Below are 17,908 nucleotides of genomic sequence, written 5' to 3'. Positions count from 1 at the left end.
TAGTGAAGGCTCATACAGAGTGGATGCGACGCGTGCGTGCGGTCCGGATAAGAAAATAGAAATACATTAGTTTCAATGACAGCGTCTAGACTGGATGCGTCTATATGAGCCCTAAGGGCCTACAGGTTCAGATAGACTGGATGCGTGCGTTTGCAAAACGCATGTCGCCACCCGCAATGGAATAATAGTATATGGTTTATATGCCCAAAACGCAAGGTAGTGACACCTTTAGACGCAACATTCGGGCCGCACGCACACGGTCTAGACGCTCTCATTGAAACAAATGTATTTTGATTGTTTTAGCCGTACCACACGAACGCGCCGCATCCAATCTATATGAGCCCTAATTCACAAAGCTTTCTCAGGTGCGTAGGCTGGAGGGAGGAGGGGGGGGGGATGTTCGGGTGTTCGCTAAGGCGGAAAAAAAATGTTTTGTTTTACAGTGCAGTATTAGTCAATTCTTGTAGGTATCCAGAGAAAAAAAGTATTTGCACTACCTCCCCACGGTTCAGACCACGCTACGTCCCTGACTTAATTAAATGACGGATATTTGGTGTCTGGTATAAGGTTATATGGATACACACACACACATGCAGAGAGAGAGAGAGAGAGAGAGAGAGAGAGAGAGAGAGAGAGAGAGAGAGAGAGAGAGAGAGAGAGAGAGAGAGGAGAGGGAGGGGGGGGGGGGGGGGGGAGGGAGAGAGAGAGCGAGAGAGAGAGAGAGACAGAGAGGAGAGAGAGGGGGAGACAACCTCCATTTGTTCCCAGCAAGCGACTTAAAAATAAGAGTGCAATTTTTTGACTTACCTTTTGCCACTGGGCGACATGCTTTTTTGCAACCAATTTGATTGCAACCTGGGAAAAAAAAAAAAAAAAAAAAAGGAAAAAAAAAAATATGATTTGATTACATTGTCATTTCATTTCAACTTATTTTCGTGTTAATATCCAATTAAGATTCAAGCACGTTGTCCTTGGCACACACTTCAGCTATCTAGACTGTCACCCCAGAAGAGTGGGTTAGTTGTTAGTGGTTAGGGAGATAGAAGTTGATGTTGTGGTCCCATTAAGTCGTAAATCACGCTCTGGGTTGGAGCGGTGCCGGGCTGCGAACCCTGTGCCTACCAGGCTTATGTCCGGTGGCTCAACGACGACATCGCCAAGGCCGGTTATTTATTACAGATAACGTTTGATGTGCATATAACACAGACACAAAAGAACAAAACAAGAGCGGCTTTAACGAATCAATGAGCAGGTGTAAGTTTGTTTGTTTAACGAAACCACTAGAGCACATTGATTAATTAATAATCGGCAATTGGATGTCAAATATTTGGTAATTCTGACACATAGTCATCAGTTTGTTTTTATTTTTGTGTAACGACACCACTAGAACACATTGATTTATGAATTATCAGCTATTGCATGTCAAACATATGGTAATTTTGACATATAGTCTTATTTTTCCATTAGTAGCAAGGGATCTTTTATATGCACTATCCCACAGACAGGATAGCACATACCACAGCCTTGATATACCAGTCGTGGTGCACTGGCTGGAACGAGAAATAGCCCAGTAGGCTTACCGATGGGGATCGATCCCAGATTGACAGCGCACCAAGTAGCCGCTTTACCACTGAACTACGTCCCGCCCATTAGAGAAAACGCTCTCGTAACAAATGATAAATGTACAAAGTTTAATGAAGTTATCTTAAACCGTTTTAGACTTGTACTCCTGAAACGGTGAATTTGGTCATTCTGGCTATTTGTTTCCATGGTAACAAAACATTTCGAAAATGAAAACTCCTTTATAGCAAAAAGGCACTACTAGACCACTAGACTGATTATTATGTACTCTTCAAAAAAAGTAGGGGAACCTGAAATATTAATATCAACTATTAGACCACAGACATCCTAGTAAAGAAAGTTAAGGTCTGTTTATCAACACACCGAAACACATTCCATAGTTTGCACATGCATCTTGCAGTACACGTGCGTGGGGTGTCATTCTCGATTTTGACAATTTCCAGGAAGGTCGATTAATCACTGTGGAACATTATTTCTGTCAATCTTTTTGATTTTGTTGATCATACAGTTGCTATTGTTTTGGTTTTAGTCATTTTTATTGTTTGAATTTGCGAAACGTCAACTTTCAAATGTCACTTCTGACCCCAATCGTCCTTCAAGATCGTTGGTGGTCATAAAACCTACTGTAATACTGAACTACCGGTTGTAATGTTTGCCCAATTAATTCACTATTATCATATAACCATTCCCCACAGCTAATATACCTTACAATTTTGGCAATTGTAAATTCTTATTAGAGTTCCCCTACTTTTTTGGAAGAGTATATGTACAAAATTTAGTGAAGTACCTTGAATATATTTATCAACGTGTAATTTAAAAAAGAAAAGAAAAAAGAGACCTTCTTTATAACGCTGACAAAAACAAACCCCGAATGTCGGGATCTTTCGTCTACTTAGAACAAATAAGGAATCAAGCATTCATTCATTGACCAGTTATGAAACTGCATTATTTTCTCAGTTTTGTACTTTGTGATAAGGTCGGACAAAATCTTTTAAACTGAGAACGTCCATACGAATGGAAAAGGAGAGGGCCCTACGAGGAGAAGGCCCAAAGTCAAGACACGATGTTATGGTTGCGAAATTGAAAGCCGAATTTAAAGTTCCTGTTGGACAGAGGACATCAAAGCAGAAGACGGCTCTGAATCTGTTAAAAAAGAAAGGACTTTCAGCTTGATCATAAAGGTCGAGTACAAGTCGTGGCAAACACGTGATTATCGAGGAATAGAAAAACTCCTAGCTCATGTGAAAAACCTTTTCACTGAGAATCATGGTTGTGGTTTTGTACAAACACGTGATTATCGAGGAACAGAAGAGCACCCAGCTCATGTGAAGAACCCTTTCACTGAGAATCATGGTTATGGACTTCGTGTTTTGTACAAACACATGATTATCGATGAACAGAAGAGCACTCAGCTCATGTGAAGAACCCTTTCACTGAGAATCATGGTTATGGACTTCGTGTTTTGTTCAAAAGACTGAAAGAAACTATATAACTATAAATTGATTGAAATTCTCTCCCAAAGTTGAATTATTTCACAGACAGTATTCAATATTTCTTTTAACAAGCCTCCCTCGAAGATCTTAACGGCTCAAGAAGCGGGACAACGTTGGAAGATTGATATTGTAAACTTGAATACATTTGAAAAAAGCTATCGCAATAAAACATACATGTATATACTTCAAATAACTGACATCTATTCTAGGTACATCATGCCGCAATCATTTAAGAGAAAAACATTTAACAAGGAAGTGTTAGAACACGGGGCCCCAGAAATCATTCAATTCGACAACGCGACAGAATTTTAGGGTCGATATGTTACAAGACTGATGAACAAATACAGCATAATAATTATTCATGAACGACCATACCACCCGCAAAGTTAACTGTATATTTGGTATTTCTTGACCAAAATACCTGGCTACAATCTAACTAGACCCTTGAATCGTCAACTTCGCCTGTTCCAATTGCTAATGACGTCACTTTCTAATGACGTCATTAGCTTTTCGGGTGTTATTGTCTATTTGATCCCGGAAAAAGAATGTAATTAACCAATCACAATACAGAACGCACTCGCCATCAGTTTACAATACACATTATCTCGCCTTCATGTAAAATTCTTTAATCTCATTAGTTGTTTGCCGTTGGACAAATCCCTTATCCCCCTGTGGGCGGAGCCAAATTCTCTTATACCCCGTCTGCAATTTCCAACAGTTTCCATCCGCCCCAGTTAATGCTAAAGCAATAATTAGATTATAAATAACATTGATAATCAATCAAGTATACATAATTAATTTTATTTTTACTATAAAATACACTATTTCAATACTTTTAAAAGCTGCAATGTTGAACTCAGCCACCTAATTACGGTTGTGGTGTTATTGTATTAATGCGCGATTAGCAACAGTTGTTTTTTTGTTTTTTATTTTTAATATTTTAATTTTTTTTACTACATACATTTCTGATAAAAAAAGAATTTTTATTTTTTTATTTTATTAATATCTGTTTCAGACAATTTCGTATTACAAACATTTGAAGTTAAAAACTCGTTTATCGATGGAACTATTTTTCGTCACTGGCAAGTGGTTTCGTTCGCGTCCACGTGGTACGGCTCCGTTAATAAATTGTTAACAATTATTGTCTGGCGTTATTTTGATTATTTGACTATATGGTTTAACATGTCGGCAAGATAAATTCGTTGTAGAAGCATCTCTCGGGATATATGGCTTTTTATGTACCCTCTGTGTGCTCTTTTACCCACTCGCCTTCGGCTCGGGTAAAAGAACACACAGAGGGTACATAAAAAGCCATATACCCCTCGTGATGCTTCTACAACTTATATTATCGAAAGATACACATTTTATTGCTAATGTACAGGTGTGACAACATCTTTAATTGAGATCCATGTGAAAAATGCGTTTTCGCTAATTTTGTCATCTTTTTAGGGTCATTTACGGGAAGGCAAAAATACCTTTTCATGATACGTGGTAAAAATATGTGAAAAATGTGTTCAAATTCTGTGAAAAATGCAGCCGGATTCTTCAAACATCATTTGCGAAATAATACACACCTGGTGGTGCCTACAAACCCAGATGTTCACCAGATGGGTAACAAGAATTATTACCCATATGGTTAAAATATCTTGGTACCTATCAAAGTGGTACGTCCCACTAGAATGCCAAGTGGGACGTAACACTTTAGACGTCACGCGATGACGTCATCAATCGGTGCACTACAACCTTACACTGTCAGTTACAGGAACGTCAGCCAAAACGAGTTGAGTGATATAAATTAAGATCGATTATGGGTAATAAATAGGATATTAAACTCGCTACCATTTCGAATAATGTTTATGTCCTTCGTGAATTAATTTTCACTGTCACTCGCTAAAGCTCGTGACAATTGAAAATGATTTCAATTGGGACATAAACATGATACGAAATGGAAGCTCGTTTAATATCCTATAAATACTGGATGCCAATGTTACTGGAACTTACCGGACGGTGGTCTGATTTGCGGTGAGCAGCATACACTGTTCCGAAACCACCGAGTCCCAGTACCTTTCCCAGCGTGTATAAAGACTTCATGACATCTCTTTCTCCGTATGGCACAGGAGACGCTGCATTGTGCTCAGAACCGGCACCTGCGTCTGTTGATGGCTTTGACTGTACACTGTCCTTAAAACTGGGGCTTGCTTCTGCTGGTGGTTTTGAATGTACATTTTGCTTAGAATCGAGGCTTTCGTATGTTGGTGGTTTTGAATGTACATTGTGCTTAAGAGTAGGGCTTGAGTCTGCTGGTGGTTTTGAATGTACACTCTGCTGATGACTAGCGCTTGCTTCTGTTGGTGGTTTTGAATGCTCATTGTGCTTAAGAGTAGGGCTTGAGTCTGCTGGTGGTTTTGAATGTGCACTGTGCTTAGAATCGATACTTGCGTTTGTTGGTGGTTTTGAATGTACACTGTGCTTAAAACTAGGGCTTGCGTCTGTTGGTGGTTTTGAATGTACGCTGTGCTTAGAACTGGTTGCTTTTAACGATGCCACAGATGCTACTTTTGTTTTAACTACACTTTTTTTTGACTTTAATGTTGTTGTTGGTGATTTTTCTTTTACGTCTGCAAAAAAAAAGAGAAAATTATATATATATATATAAAATAACATCTAATATAAATAAAAAATAAAATAAAATAAAATAACATTACAATAAAATAAAATAAAATAAAATAATAAAAAGAAAATAAATAAATTATAAAATAAACAAATTATATAAAAAATAATAATGATGATGATGATGATAATGATGATGATGATGATGATAATAATAAGAAGAATAATAAGAATAACAATAATAATAACAATAACAATACTAATACCAGGCTCGTAGCCACATGTTGAATATTTTAGGCAATTTCTTATTTTAACCTTAGGAACAGAAAAGGTACATGCACCTCAGAACTATGATTAATTCCTTTAAAGGCACTTTGTCACGGATTTTGTGGGCCTTATTTATCTAAATATGGATTATAAACGGAAATGATATTCATTTGGAATACCAAACCTAGTTATTTTATGATCCAAAACATTTTAATTGAACTACGATAGAGGAAATTCGATGACACGCTTCATTTTTAAAATTTGGAACTCTTCTTCTGAAAAGTCATAAAAAATACGGTAAAACAGACTCGTAGTGATGAGGCTATATATACGACAACCGTATAATGCGTTTTTGAATTTTATATAAACGACCGCCATGTATAGAGCCTTGGTAAATGAGAGCCGGCTATATACATGGCTAATAATAAAAAATATATTATTTCATGACGAAAATAACTGCGAATACGATGAAATGAAATAATATACATAAACTCACCATTTATTATCATTATTAGTATTATTATTATTATTATTATTATTATGATCAGGCGCGCGTGCATGGAATTTAGCATGTTTTGCCGTTCAAAGATTGGCTTAATTATTATTTAACCCAGTTGAATCCAGTTCTACGTGCAGGGCACGCACGTTAATGTTGCATTTTTATAATGTTTTATTGTTATTATTATTATTATTATTATATTTATTATTATTATTATAATTATAATTATAATTATTATTATTATTATTATTATTATTATTATTATTATTATTATTATTATTATTATTATTATTTATTTATTTATTTATTTATTGAAAAAAATTTAAATTATTATTATTAAAACAATTTTAGTACTGTAGGGTCAATATTACGCTATTCATATATGTCTATGAGAAGCTCATTATGTCACAAATGAAAATGCTTTCCAACATCAAAATAAAACAACGTCTTCATGACAACGTTATACAGTACACTGCTGCTGTACTTAATAACTCATAAAAATGTATACTATACAAACATATCACGGATATCTTTCAGCTTCAGCCATATCTACAGAAATCTATTTTAACCAAATATAGATGTATTCTAACCAAATATCGAAAACACTCTCACTCTTTAAATGTTTAAACCGCAAGCTATTCTGGCCTGGACGGAAGTCATCGCATATGTTCATTATGTAATTTAAGTGAGCTAGAGGATGAACTCCACTTCATACTCGTTTGTCCATTGTTTATTGAATTGCGTGTGAAATACATTAAAAAATATTATTACATTAACTCTTCAGTTTTCAAACTTATCCAATTATTACGCAACCCTAGCGTCAAAGTTATTAACAATATCTGTAAATGTCTTTATGCTGCTACAGCTAAGCGTAGAACTTTACTGTAACTATACTCCACTGTGTCCCCCACTAGAATCAATCGTCCTATACATGTATCTCTACATGTATGTACAAAAATATTTACTATTATGTCTTATAATTATAGTACTGTGTTGTAGTTACCGTTATTGTTACAATATTTACCATCTTGCCAAAATCTTGTTTCTGTTTCTAATTTAAATGTGTATAATTTTGTTCTTATGTGCCATAAGGCATAAGGAAAATAAACGAATTTAATTAATTGAACTTACTTGAAAAATGTACACAAAAGGGTCCGCTAGATTCATATACAATCCCCACCCCTCCCCTAATCAGAAAACGCACTGTTCGTACAGTACACAGTGTGTATTCCTCCTCTTTCAGACGGTTCGATAATATGGACCAATCAACAACTTATGTACCGCCTATATACATTTTTGCTGTGAATATAGCCAGCCCTCGTTAGCGGAGGCTATATACACGGCCGTCGTATATATAGTCACATCGCATATAAACACCGTCTAGTTCAGAGTATTCTTTAAAAATTTAATGTAACAATTCCTATCCCAAATTAGCTGTTATGGCATAATACTAAATTTGACAAGGTGGAAAATGAAGGTGTTTGTGATGTTTAGATTTTTTTCGCGTACGACTAACGATAAATTTACCTACAAATGCAAAGGCCTAACTAGTCGGGATTGTCGACGTTTAACATGCTTCTGTTACTAAAATAAATTAATGTATAAGCTTATTATCATTCAGTACATGATTTTATGAATTTTTAATAACTTATTTTCATTTTTATTTCTATTTACCCTACGTCGCAGAGGACAAAAAGAAAAAGAAAGAAATGTTTTATTTAACGACGCACTCAACACATTTTAATTACGGTTATATGGCGTCAAACATATGGTGAAGGACCACACAGATAATGAGAGAGGCAACCCGCTGTCGCCACTTCTAGGGCTACTCTTTTCGATTAACAGCAAGGGATCTTTTATATGCACCGTCCCACAGACAGGGTAGTAGATACCACGGCCTTTGATACACCAGTCGTGACGCACTGGTTGGAACGAGAAATAGCCCAATCGCCCGCCGACGGGGATCGATTCCACACCGACTGCGCATCGAGCGAGCGTTGTACCACTGGGCTACGTCACGCCCCCTCGAAGAGGACGGTCAAGCGTTCTCGTTACACGAGCTTGGTAAATAATTTTGACACTGCGGTTATTCGGGGGATGCCCGTCACGTGACTCAAAATAATACGTCACACCTCTGCTTTCCAAATAGTCGTTATTTTTATGGACAGTCGACATAATTCATTTATTTTTATAAAATACCAGTAATAAGTGGGATATGGTGGTTATGTAGATGGTTCAATAAAGTACTTTTAGGTACAAATCAAATGTATATATTGTTATATAATACTTTGTCGGGTCATTAATTAGGTCAACCATCCGTGACTGAGCGCTTTTAATAATGAAAATATTTATGAAAAACGAATCACATTACGTTAATGCATCCCCGGTTACGAGTTTTTATTATTATTATTTTTTTTTTTTTTATTTTTTTTTTTATAAACATTTTTCTAGATTCGTTAGGAATTCTGAATCATGTACACTGCAGCTTTGATAAGGGGATTGCTAAATGACGAAGATAAGCAAATATTGTTTTGTGGGAGGGTTGCAAAAGTTACAGTCGACTACCTCGGACGAACCTCCCCGAACCTCCCCCCCCCCCCCCCCCAAAAAAAAAAAACACAAAAAAAAAAACAACAACCAACAACAACAAAAAAACAAAAAACAAAAAAACAAACCCCAACAAAAACCAACAAAACAAAACCAAAAAACCCCCAACAAAACAACAAAAAACACCAACAAAACAAAACAAAACAAAAACAAATACGGGCCTGTATACCTTCAATTAATAAACTGACAGTCAATAGAAACATTGCAATGTAAAAGCTAAACGATTCTCTAATATACTACCTGTATTTCCGCAAAAAAATATTGTTACTAAGATGATGACGCTTAATGGTAAGTTACTAGATAATATCTGTAAATTTCTGAATTTTATATGATCTGAGTTCAAATAAATTTTATTCTGTTCTGACAAAGATTGTGGTACCCTATCAAAACTTGGATGCATTGCACAGTGGTTGTGCGTTGAGTTGCAAGATATATAGCCCTCTGTGGTTTCCCCCCACCCAAACTCCGAACTAATGCTCTACGACTGTATGAAAAAAGTATGCATGCAAATAAAATGTACAAAGTTCTAATTTTGCTTTTGAGGACAAAAGCTACATGCTTCCCGTGGGTACTGTTACAGAGCTACAGTTTCAATTTTGTAACAATACAGTTTATATATTTATTTTCATATGTACTGTAAGAATGGGGTAATTGGCAGTCTGACGTCTGCCATCTAAACATTTACATGATCTCTACTTAATTGGCGGACTGCTAATCAGATCAGTTAGTATTATGCAATAATAATATTATACGAGCAATCAAAAACACAATGCATTTTAATTGTTTCCTTGGGTATTGATGAAGGTCTTAACGGGTATACCATGACAACTAAATATCACTACAGGGATACTTGTTTGTGTATTATTTATTTATGCTTTGTTATAAATAAAGGTCCTTTACCCAAGAACGTCAGACTCGGGCTCTGTTCACATGCCTTGACGTTCTCTGGCAAAACACAAACTCTACTCGAATATCCGAGTGACATTACTATAACCAAGAGTTTTGTTTCATAAGCATAACTTATTGTAACGTTACATGTTGGGGTTAGAAATAACAACCTACAATCCACATTGTGACTTCATTTATTTAAATACGCCAGAATATAAAAAAAGAGAGAAAAGTTACGCATTATTAATTGGTGGAGATCCGATGGCAAGATTCAGCAATCTCACAACCAAGGAAGCACGGCAAGAAACATCCGACTTGTTGGTGTAGTGGTTATGATTACATTAACATTTTTGGAATAAATAACATAAAAACTAAACATTAATTTTCAATAAATTCATATTATCTTAAAGGGAGATTCCTGAGTTTTCTGCAATATTTAAGATGTTATCGACTAACAGAAACTTTTTAACGATTGTAATTACATATAAAATATATTTTTCTGCATAAATTATTAGTGACTGTATATTAAACGTGTTTCTGATCGTTCTAATATTTGTACTAGGTTAAATTTTATTTTATTTCCTAAAAACAATTTTTTCGTATGTATGAAATCATTTGAAGACAAAATCCAGTTTGGCTTCTTACAAATATTAAGACGACCAGAAACACATTGAATATACAGACACTAATATTCTAAACAAGAAAATATATTTAACATGTAAGTTCAATCATAGAAATAGTTTATTAGTCGAAAACATCTTACAATCTTACAAACTTGGGATTGTTCCTTTAATGAACTGATTTTACGAACAATGAACTCTGGTAACAGCCAAATACTCATCTGGTGGGTACAACGTCTCACAGTAAATTGATATAGGAACAGTGTAGAACTGTTAATTTTGTGAAAATGGTGAATTTTCTAATTTTGTTTTTGAGGACAAAAGCTACATGCTGCCCGGGGGTACTGTCATAGTGCTACAATTTCAAATCTGTAACAATACAGTTTATATATTTATTTTCGCATGTACTGTAAGAATGAGTTAATTGGTAATCTGACATTTTTACATTAACACAAGTGCTACTTATTATTTGACGGCCTGCCAGTTAGACTAATTAGTGTCATGCAATAATAATATTTTACGAGCAGTCAAAAACACATGTATTTTAATTGTTGCCTCGAGTATTCAAAGAGGTCTTAACGGGTATACCATGACAAATAAATATCACTACATTGATAACAACCTACAATCCACATTTCGCCTTCTGTTGTTTATTTATTTAAATATGCCAGAAATATGAAAAGAAAAGTTGCACAACATTAGTACCATCAAACTGTATAAATTAAAGGATCAGCCTCAAAGTTGTAGAATGTTTAATAAAATGTAAAGATTATATTCTGAATTACTTGCCGACAAAACGTTACATGCAGATAAAATTTTATTTATTACTACTTATTTATAACTTTATATTACTAATATTGCAAAATTAAATAAAGGTGACGTTCAGGGCCCCGTTCCACGAAATAATTGTAGCTAAGATTAACTGTAGTGACTTAAGGTGAATTTTATAACTGGCACCGTAAACTTTACAGCCATTCCACAAAGCAACCTTACGGTAGTCGTAAGTGCCCCTTTAAAAATTAATATATTATTTGCAAAGAAGTGCGAATTAGTTAAATAATAAATTGGTTACCGACTTTTCGGAAAATCTTGGATGTATGCATTGCTATCGGACATTTAATTAAATTTGTCAGTTTATGTAGTAAGCGAAAATTGCCGAATGCATAAGACATGAGCGTTATCTCCCGTATTTTCGTGTTAAGATCGTATGGCCTAGAATGTTTTTCATGGAACGCCGAGTTTCATAAAAGGTATTCGGTATGTATTAGATCTATTCTTACACAATAAGTTAGTATCCTTCTTAGAAAATTATCAAATCATCATCTAACTGCCATTTGACATCTACGTCAGTGACTTACAACTGCCTCGTACCTATTGCAAAATTTCACAGTAATTTACGACGATAGTAAGCTACGCCGCGTCGTGGAACGGGCTGGCGATCGTAGAACAAATTAAGGTCGCGATGGTAGGTATTTACGGCGATAGTAGTGCTAAGATCGCTTTGTGGAACGGGCTGGCGATCGTAGACAACAATTAAGGTCGCGATGGTAGGTATTTACGGCGATATTTGTGCTAAGATCGCTTCGTGGAACGGGCTGGCGATCGTAGAACAAATTAAGGTCGCGATGGTAGGTATTTACGACGATAGTAGTGCTAAGATCGCTTCGTGGAACGGGCTGGCAATCGTAGAACAAATTAAGGTCGCGATGGTAGGTATTTAAGGCGATAGTAGTGCTAAGATCGCTTCGTGGAACGGGCTGGCGATCGTAGACACAAATTAAGGTCGCGATGGTAGGTATTTACGGCGATAGTAGTGCTAAGATCGCTTCGTGGAATGGGGTCCTGGGCTCCAATTTAACAAAACTCTTAAGTTTACCTTTGCGACTAGCACTAAACAGTTACACCTTTCGTACATTTACATGTGTTTAACATTTATTTCAAGCAAACAAATTTACATCATTACAGAAGAAGGACAGGGTCTTAGACTGCACCAATGCTGAGGCGATCAAAACAGGGTTTCTGTCAGAGGGTAAAACGGATATGGCGCCATATCCACATTTTATTATCTGCAAGTTAACTTTTTCACAAAATTAATTACTCTTATCATTACTGTATGATTTTCTTAACCCTAACCCTAACTCATTTTCATTCTGGGGGATGCCTCCCATACCCCTTGTTGACTGTGGTTGCACTGAATTCCATAGCGCCATACCCAAGAATTACTTTCTAGCAGAAATACTGAAAATGTGTGTCCAAAATAAGTATGTCCAAAATAAACACACCCAAATTAAGTACAAACATGCTAACCTCAAAACATTTCACCTCAAAATCAATGGAATGTTAAGCTTTTATTATATAAGAGTTGTTCGTCATTTTTGTGTGTGAATTTATCGATGTATAACAGTCACAAATTGTATAAAATCGCGTAGCACAACTTACTTAGTTAAAACTGGACATACTTCTTAAAATTATCAGTTTCTAACGTTCTTCCCATTATCTGCTTTACGTAATGATGTCCTATTTGGCGTAATGAAAGAAAGAAATGTTTCATTTAACGACGCACTCAACACATTGTATTTACGGTTATATGGCTGTGGAAGCATGTTTTAACCCCACATACACTTCGCTATCTACACTTTAGCCCCCACCCTCTTCTAAAATGTATACACAACAGGGGCGTAGGCTAGGTCCCCTTTCAGAACTAAAACATACAGGTTTATACATATGGAGTTTCTGGTGGTGCAAAAACAAAATAGAAAAAGGTCCACTTGGTTCATATTCGAACTTTAATAAAGTCCAGACTTTAACGTAATGCTATTTGAATGGCGTTGCCATGGCGTTAAAGTCTGGACTTTATTAAGGTTTATAAGCATGGGGCCTGGTTTCCTTTCTAAGACTATATGTCAGAATAACCAAATATTTGACAGCCAATAAGCGACGATTAGTAAATCAATGTGATCTAGTGGTGTCGTTAAACAAAACAAAGAAACAAATTATTTGTAGTTCGTTTAAGATGTACGTTTAAGTACAAAACTACGTTTACTATGTTTTGTGAAATTGGTCCAGGTTAATTCATCAAGATAAACTCGAATGTTAGTGCTTGCACTTGTAGTCAAAGTTAATCTTGATGAACTAGGTCCAGGTTAACGCATATTATTGACAAAGAAATGGTTGCTATGTTAACATTTTCTATGTTGATGAACATTTTCTATGCACTGTCTCTTCCTACACTCGTGAATTACCATAAGAAATCCTACCTTTTGATGGAATATCGGTGTCATTGTGAGCTGTATCGGCCTTGTTCTTTTCTTCACTTAACTTTCCAACTTTGGAGCCCATGTGAATAATCTTGAACCAAAAATTGAAAACAAGCCTTGAAAAAAAGTGTTTAAGGAATATCTGGGTTTAAATGTTGAACAATTGTTTTTATATTTAAAATAATAATAATAATAATAATAATAATAATAATAAGAATAATCCATGAGTGACCGTTAGATACAATAATAATAATAATAAATAGAGAATAATCCATGAGTGACCGTTAGATACAATAATAATAATAATAAATAGAGAATAATCCATGAGTGACCGTTAGATACAATTTATCTCACAACGAGTTGTCTTAAAATGTATCTAACGAGCGAAAGCGAGTTTGATACGTTTTTGAACAACGAGTTTTGAGATAAATGGTATCTAACGAACACGAATGTATTAGTCTATTTCTTACATATCCACAAAAACCAGGTTTTAAGCAAATTTTTACATCTTTTTCGACTAAAAGTTATTTACAGCCGTTGCACTTGTAGCTGACTTACGCGTCACAGACACATGATTGTCAGGTTAACTATACGTCACAGTCTAATCGATTTCCATCGTGTAGGAACAGCCATTCGTATGTCCAGAAATTGTTAGCACACGTTCATGTGTAAACAGCCATGTGTAACCGAAAATAACGCATGGTGTTCTCACCAACGGGTGTGTAAGAAACAAAATTAAAGAACAACCACACACATGGCTTTACCGTCTTCAGTCCTTGGTTTTTGAAAATTATAGGCGAGTGGAAAATCGCACACCTCAATATGCTAAGGCGAGTGAAAAATCACCCTCCCCCCCAAAAAAATAAATAAATAAATAAATAAATAAATAAATAAATAATAATAATAATAGGCAGTGTAGCTCCGATTGGATTTTGAGTGATACGTCTACAAAATTGTGTTTTAAACCATTATTTCCCGATTTGTTCAACAAAGAGAAATACCAGTTTAACGACTGCATGGAAGCCACTGCCATGTTTTTAACTTTTATTTTTTTAATAAAAGGACCTTCTTATCAGCTAAATGAGCTATGAAAACTGTTGATTTTTGTAAACAGTGGAAATAAATATACCCATCTATTTTACGTGCGCCCTTTGTTGAATGTAATGTGCGCTGTTTTTCACTCGTCACATTGAAATTACGTGCACTGTACGAGCGCGATCGCACCCGCGCACCTTAAAAAGCAAGGTCTGCTTCTTCATGCGCTTTCATGCGGTCTGTCATTTCTAAGTCTATGGCTTTACATTCTTTATCTGCCTTTGTGAGGTCTGCCACTTCTAAGTCGTTTCAATTTCCCATGTCTTATAGCTGTATCCTCTTGGTCTGCCACTTCGTCTCATGAATTTACCTTCTTGACACGCCATCATGAGGACTGCCATTTCCAAATATATGGCTTTATGTTCTTGATCTTCCTTTACGAGGACTGCCACTTCCAGGTCTCATGGCTTTATCTTCTTGACTCGCCGTCACGAGGACTGTCACCTCCAAGTCTTATCAATGTGCCTTCTTGATACGCCGTCGCAAGGACTGCCACTTTTAAGTCGTATAGCTTACCCTCTTGATCTGCCTTCATGAGAACTGCCATTTCCAACTTGTGGCTTTACTTTAGCATTTGGTACCATTGTTCAACAAGTGATAGTGCACACACCCAGTCCTATGATATTGACCCCAATGTTATTTAAATCGGGATTTAAAACTTGGATAATGTTTATTTAAAGTTGGGTTAAATCTTTTCTCTAATTATCGTTGATACGTGAATCTGCATTTACTGGGTGGCTTTCACGTGTAATCTTTTTAGCCTACGGATTGCTTTCATATTTGTTATATGCATATATATATATACATATATTATTATTATTATTATTATTATTATTATTATTATTATTATTATTATATATGTATGTATGTATGTATGTATGTATGTATACATATACTCTTCAAAAAAAGAAACGCAAAAGGGTACAAATGGGTTATAACTCCGATTTTATGTTTCCTACCGTTCATGTTTATGGTTCATGCTTTGTGAATATAAGGTCATTGCATGTCCCAAACACATTCCCACGGTTACATTCGATAAAACGCAGCTACTGTACAATAAAGTTCCAAAATGTGAATATTCGCAAAAACGCAGCCACGTGCAAACCATGTCACCACTGCACGTGCGTTGTCTGCACGTGCAACATGAACACCGACAGTATAAAAGTGCAGGGTGTTCGCTTGCCTGGCCTCTGTATCTGGCCGACAGTTGACAATCCAGGACATGCCACGTCTCAGTGAACCGCAGAGAAACAATGCCATCGGCCGACTAGACGCAGGCGAATCCAGAACGGCCGTTGCCAGGGCATTCCATGTGTCCCCAAGCACCATATCCAGACTGTGGGACCGTTACCAGCAACATGGATCAACACGTGACCTCCCTAGATCCGGTCGACCACGGGTCACTACCCCCAGGCAGGACCGCTACATCCGGGTACGCCACCTTCGGGAACGATTGACTACTGCCACCTCCACAGCCGCAGCAATACCAGGTTTGCGCAGGATATCCGACCAGACCGTACGGAACCGCCTACGTGAGGTAGGAATTCGTGCCAGACGTCCAGTTCGAGGTGTCATCTTAACACCACAACACCGTCGACTCCGACTGCAGTGGTGCCAGATTCATCGACAATGGCCTCAACTGCGATGGAGACAGGTGTGGTTCAGAGACGAGTCCCGATTTCTGCTCCGACGTCATGATGGAAGATGTCGCGTGTATAGGCGTCGTGGTGAACGTTATGCGGCAAACTGCGTGCAGGAAGTGGACAGATTCGGCGGGGGTAGTGTCATGGTGTGGGCAGCCATCTCACACAAACTGGCAGAACTGACCTGGTCCACGTGCAGGGCAACCTGAATGCACAGGGCTACATTGACCAGATCCTCCGGCCACACATCGTTCCAGTTATGGCCAACGCCAACGCAGTGTTCCAACATGACAACGCCAGGCCTCACACAGCACGTCTCACAACGGCTTTCCTACAGAACAACAACATTAATGTCCTTCCTTGGCCATCGATATCACCGGATTTGAACCCAATTGAGCATCTATGGGACGAGTTGGACCGACGCCTCCGACAGCGACAACCACAGCCCCAGACCCTGCCCGAGCTGGCAGCAGCCTTGCAGGCCGAGTGGGCCACCATCCCCCGGGACGTCATCCGTACTCTGGTTGCTTCAATGGGCAGGCGGTGCCAGGCAGTTGTCAACACACGCGGAGGCCACACCCGGTATTGACTCCAGATGACCTTGACCTTGGTGGTGTGTCCTATCACTTACTCACAATGGACTAGAGTGAATTGTGAACAATCCTGCAACATTTGGTAATTATCGGACTCACCATTCAATAATTAAATCAATTCTCCAAATGTTACGACAATGTGGTTTTGCGTTTCTTCTTTTGAAGAGTATATAAATAAAATAAAATAAATATGTATATATATATATATCAGAGACGGAGCGATTACGATTACGATTAAGATTACAAGATAATTGAAAGTAATCGATTATGATTGCGAATACATTACATTGTCTAGCAATCATGATTACAATCGTGATTACATTTCCACAAATCTACACAAATAATGAAATGATGTTACCACTATGAAGTTATGCACTTTATTTTACAACCATGCCGATTTCATTCATTGAATGACATAATGGATAATTTTGGATTATTTATTAAATTATTTCAAACATTTATAAACGTATGTATACTGCAGGGAGGGAATCGGTTTCCAAAACCAGATTTATTATTCTTAAATTTGGATTATTGACGAAAAGGTACTCATAACCATAGGTATAATTATTGTATCAATGCATAACAGATATTTTGTTATATTATTGAAATAAGCCATAATTAGTCATTGCAAACTGTCTGATCACTATTACTTTTTTTATTATTATTGTTTGTAGAACGTATACCATTTAATACCATCCACAAATTATTATTATTATTATTTTTTTAAATCTATAAATGAAGAAATAAAGAACGAA

General features: G+C 36.7%; 1 protein-coding gene across 1 annotated transcript in view; it reads right to left on the bottom strand.

The window, feature by feature from the left end:
- The window catches only part of LOC121382186 (serine/threonine-protein kinase pim-1-like), a 42,380-nt gene that overhangs the window by 11,509 nt on the left and 12,963 nt on the right, over positions 1-17,908 (bottom strand). The window contains exons 2-4 of the mRNA XM_041511712.1: positions 13,823-13,913; positions 5,076-5,692; positions 808-855 (exon numbers count right to left, since the gene is read on the bottom strand). Of these exons, the coding sequence (XP_041367646.1) occupies positions 808-855; positions 5,076-5,692; positions 13,823-13,904 (747 nt within the window). The 5' untranslated portion in view covers positions 13,905-13,913. The remainder of the gene's footprint in view (positions 1-807; positions 856-5,075; positions 5,693-13,822; positions 13,914-17,908) is intronic.

This window comes from Gigantopelta aegis, chromosome 2 (genome assembly GCF_016097555.1).
Source record: "Gigantopelta aegis isolate Gae_Host chromosome 2, Gae_host_genome, whole genome shotgun sequence".
In the NCBI taxonomy this organism is placed as follows: Eukaryota; Metazoa; Mollusca; class Gastropoda; order Neomphalida; family Peltospiridae; genus Gigantopelta; species Gigantopelta aegis.
Note: the sequence above shows the minus strand (reverse complement) of the source record. Positions and strands in the feature narration are given on the sequence as shown.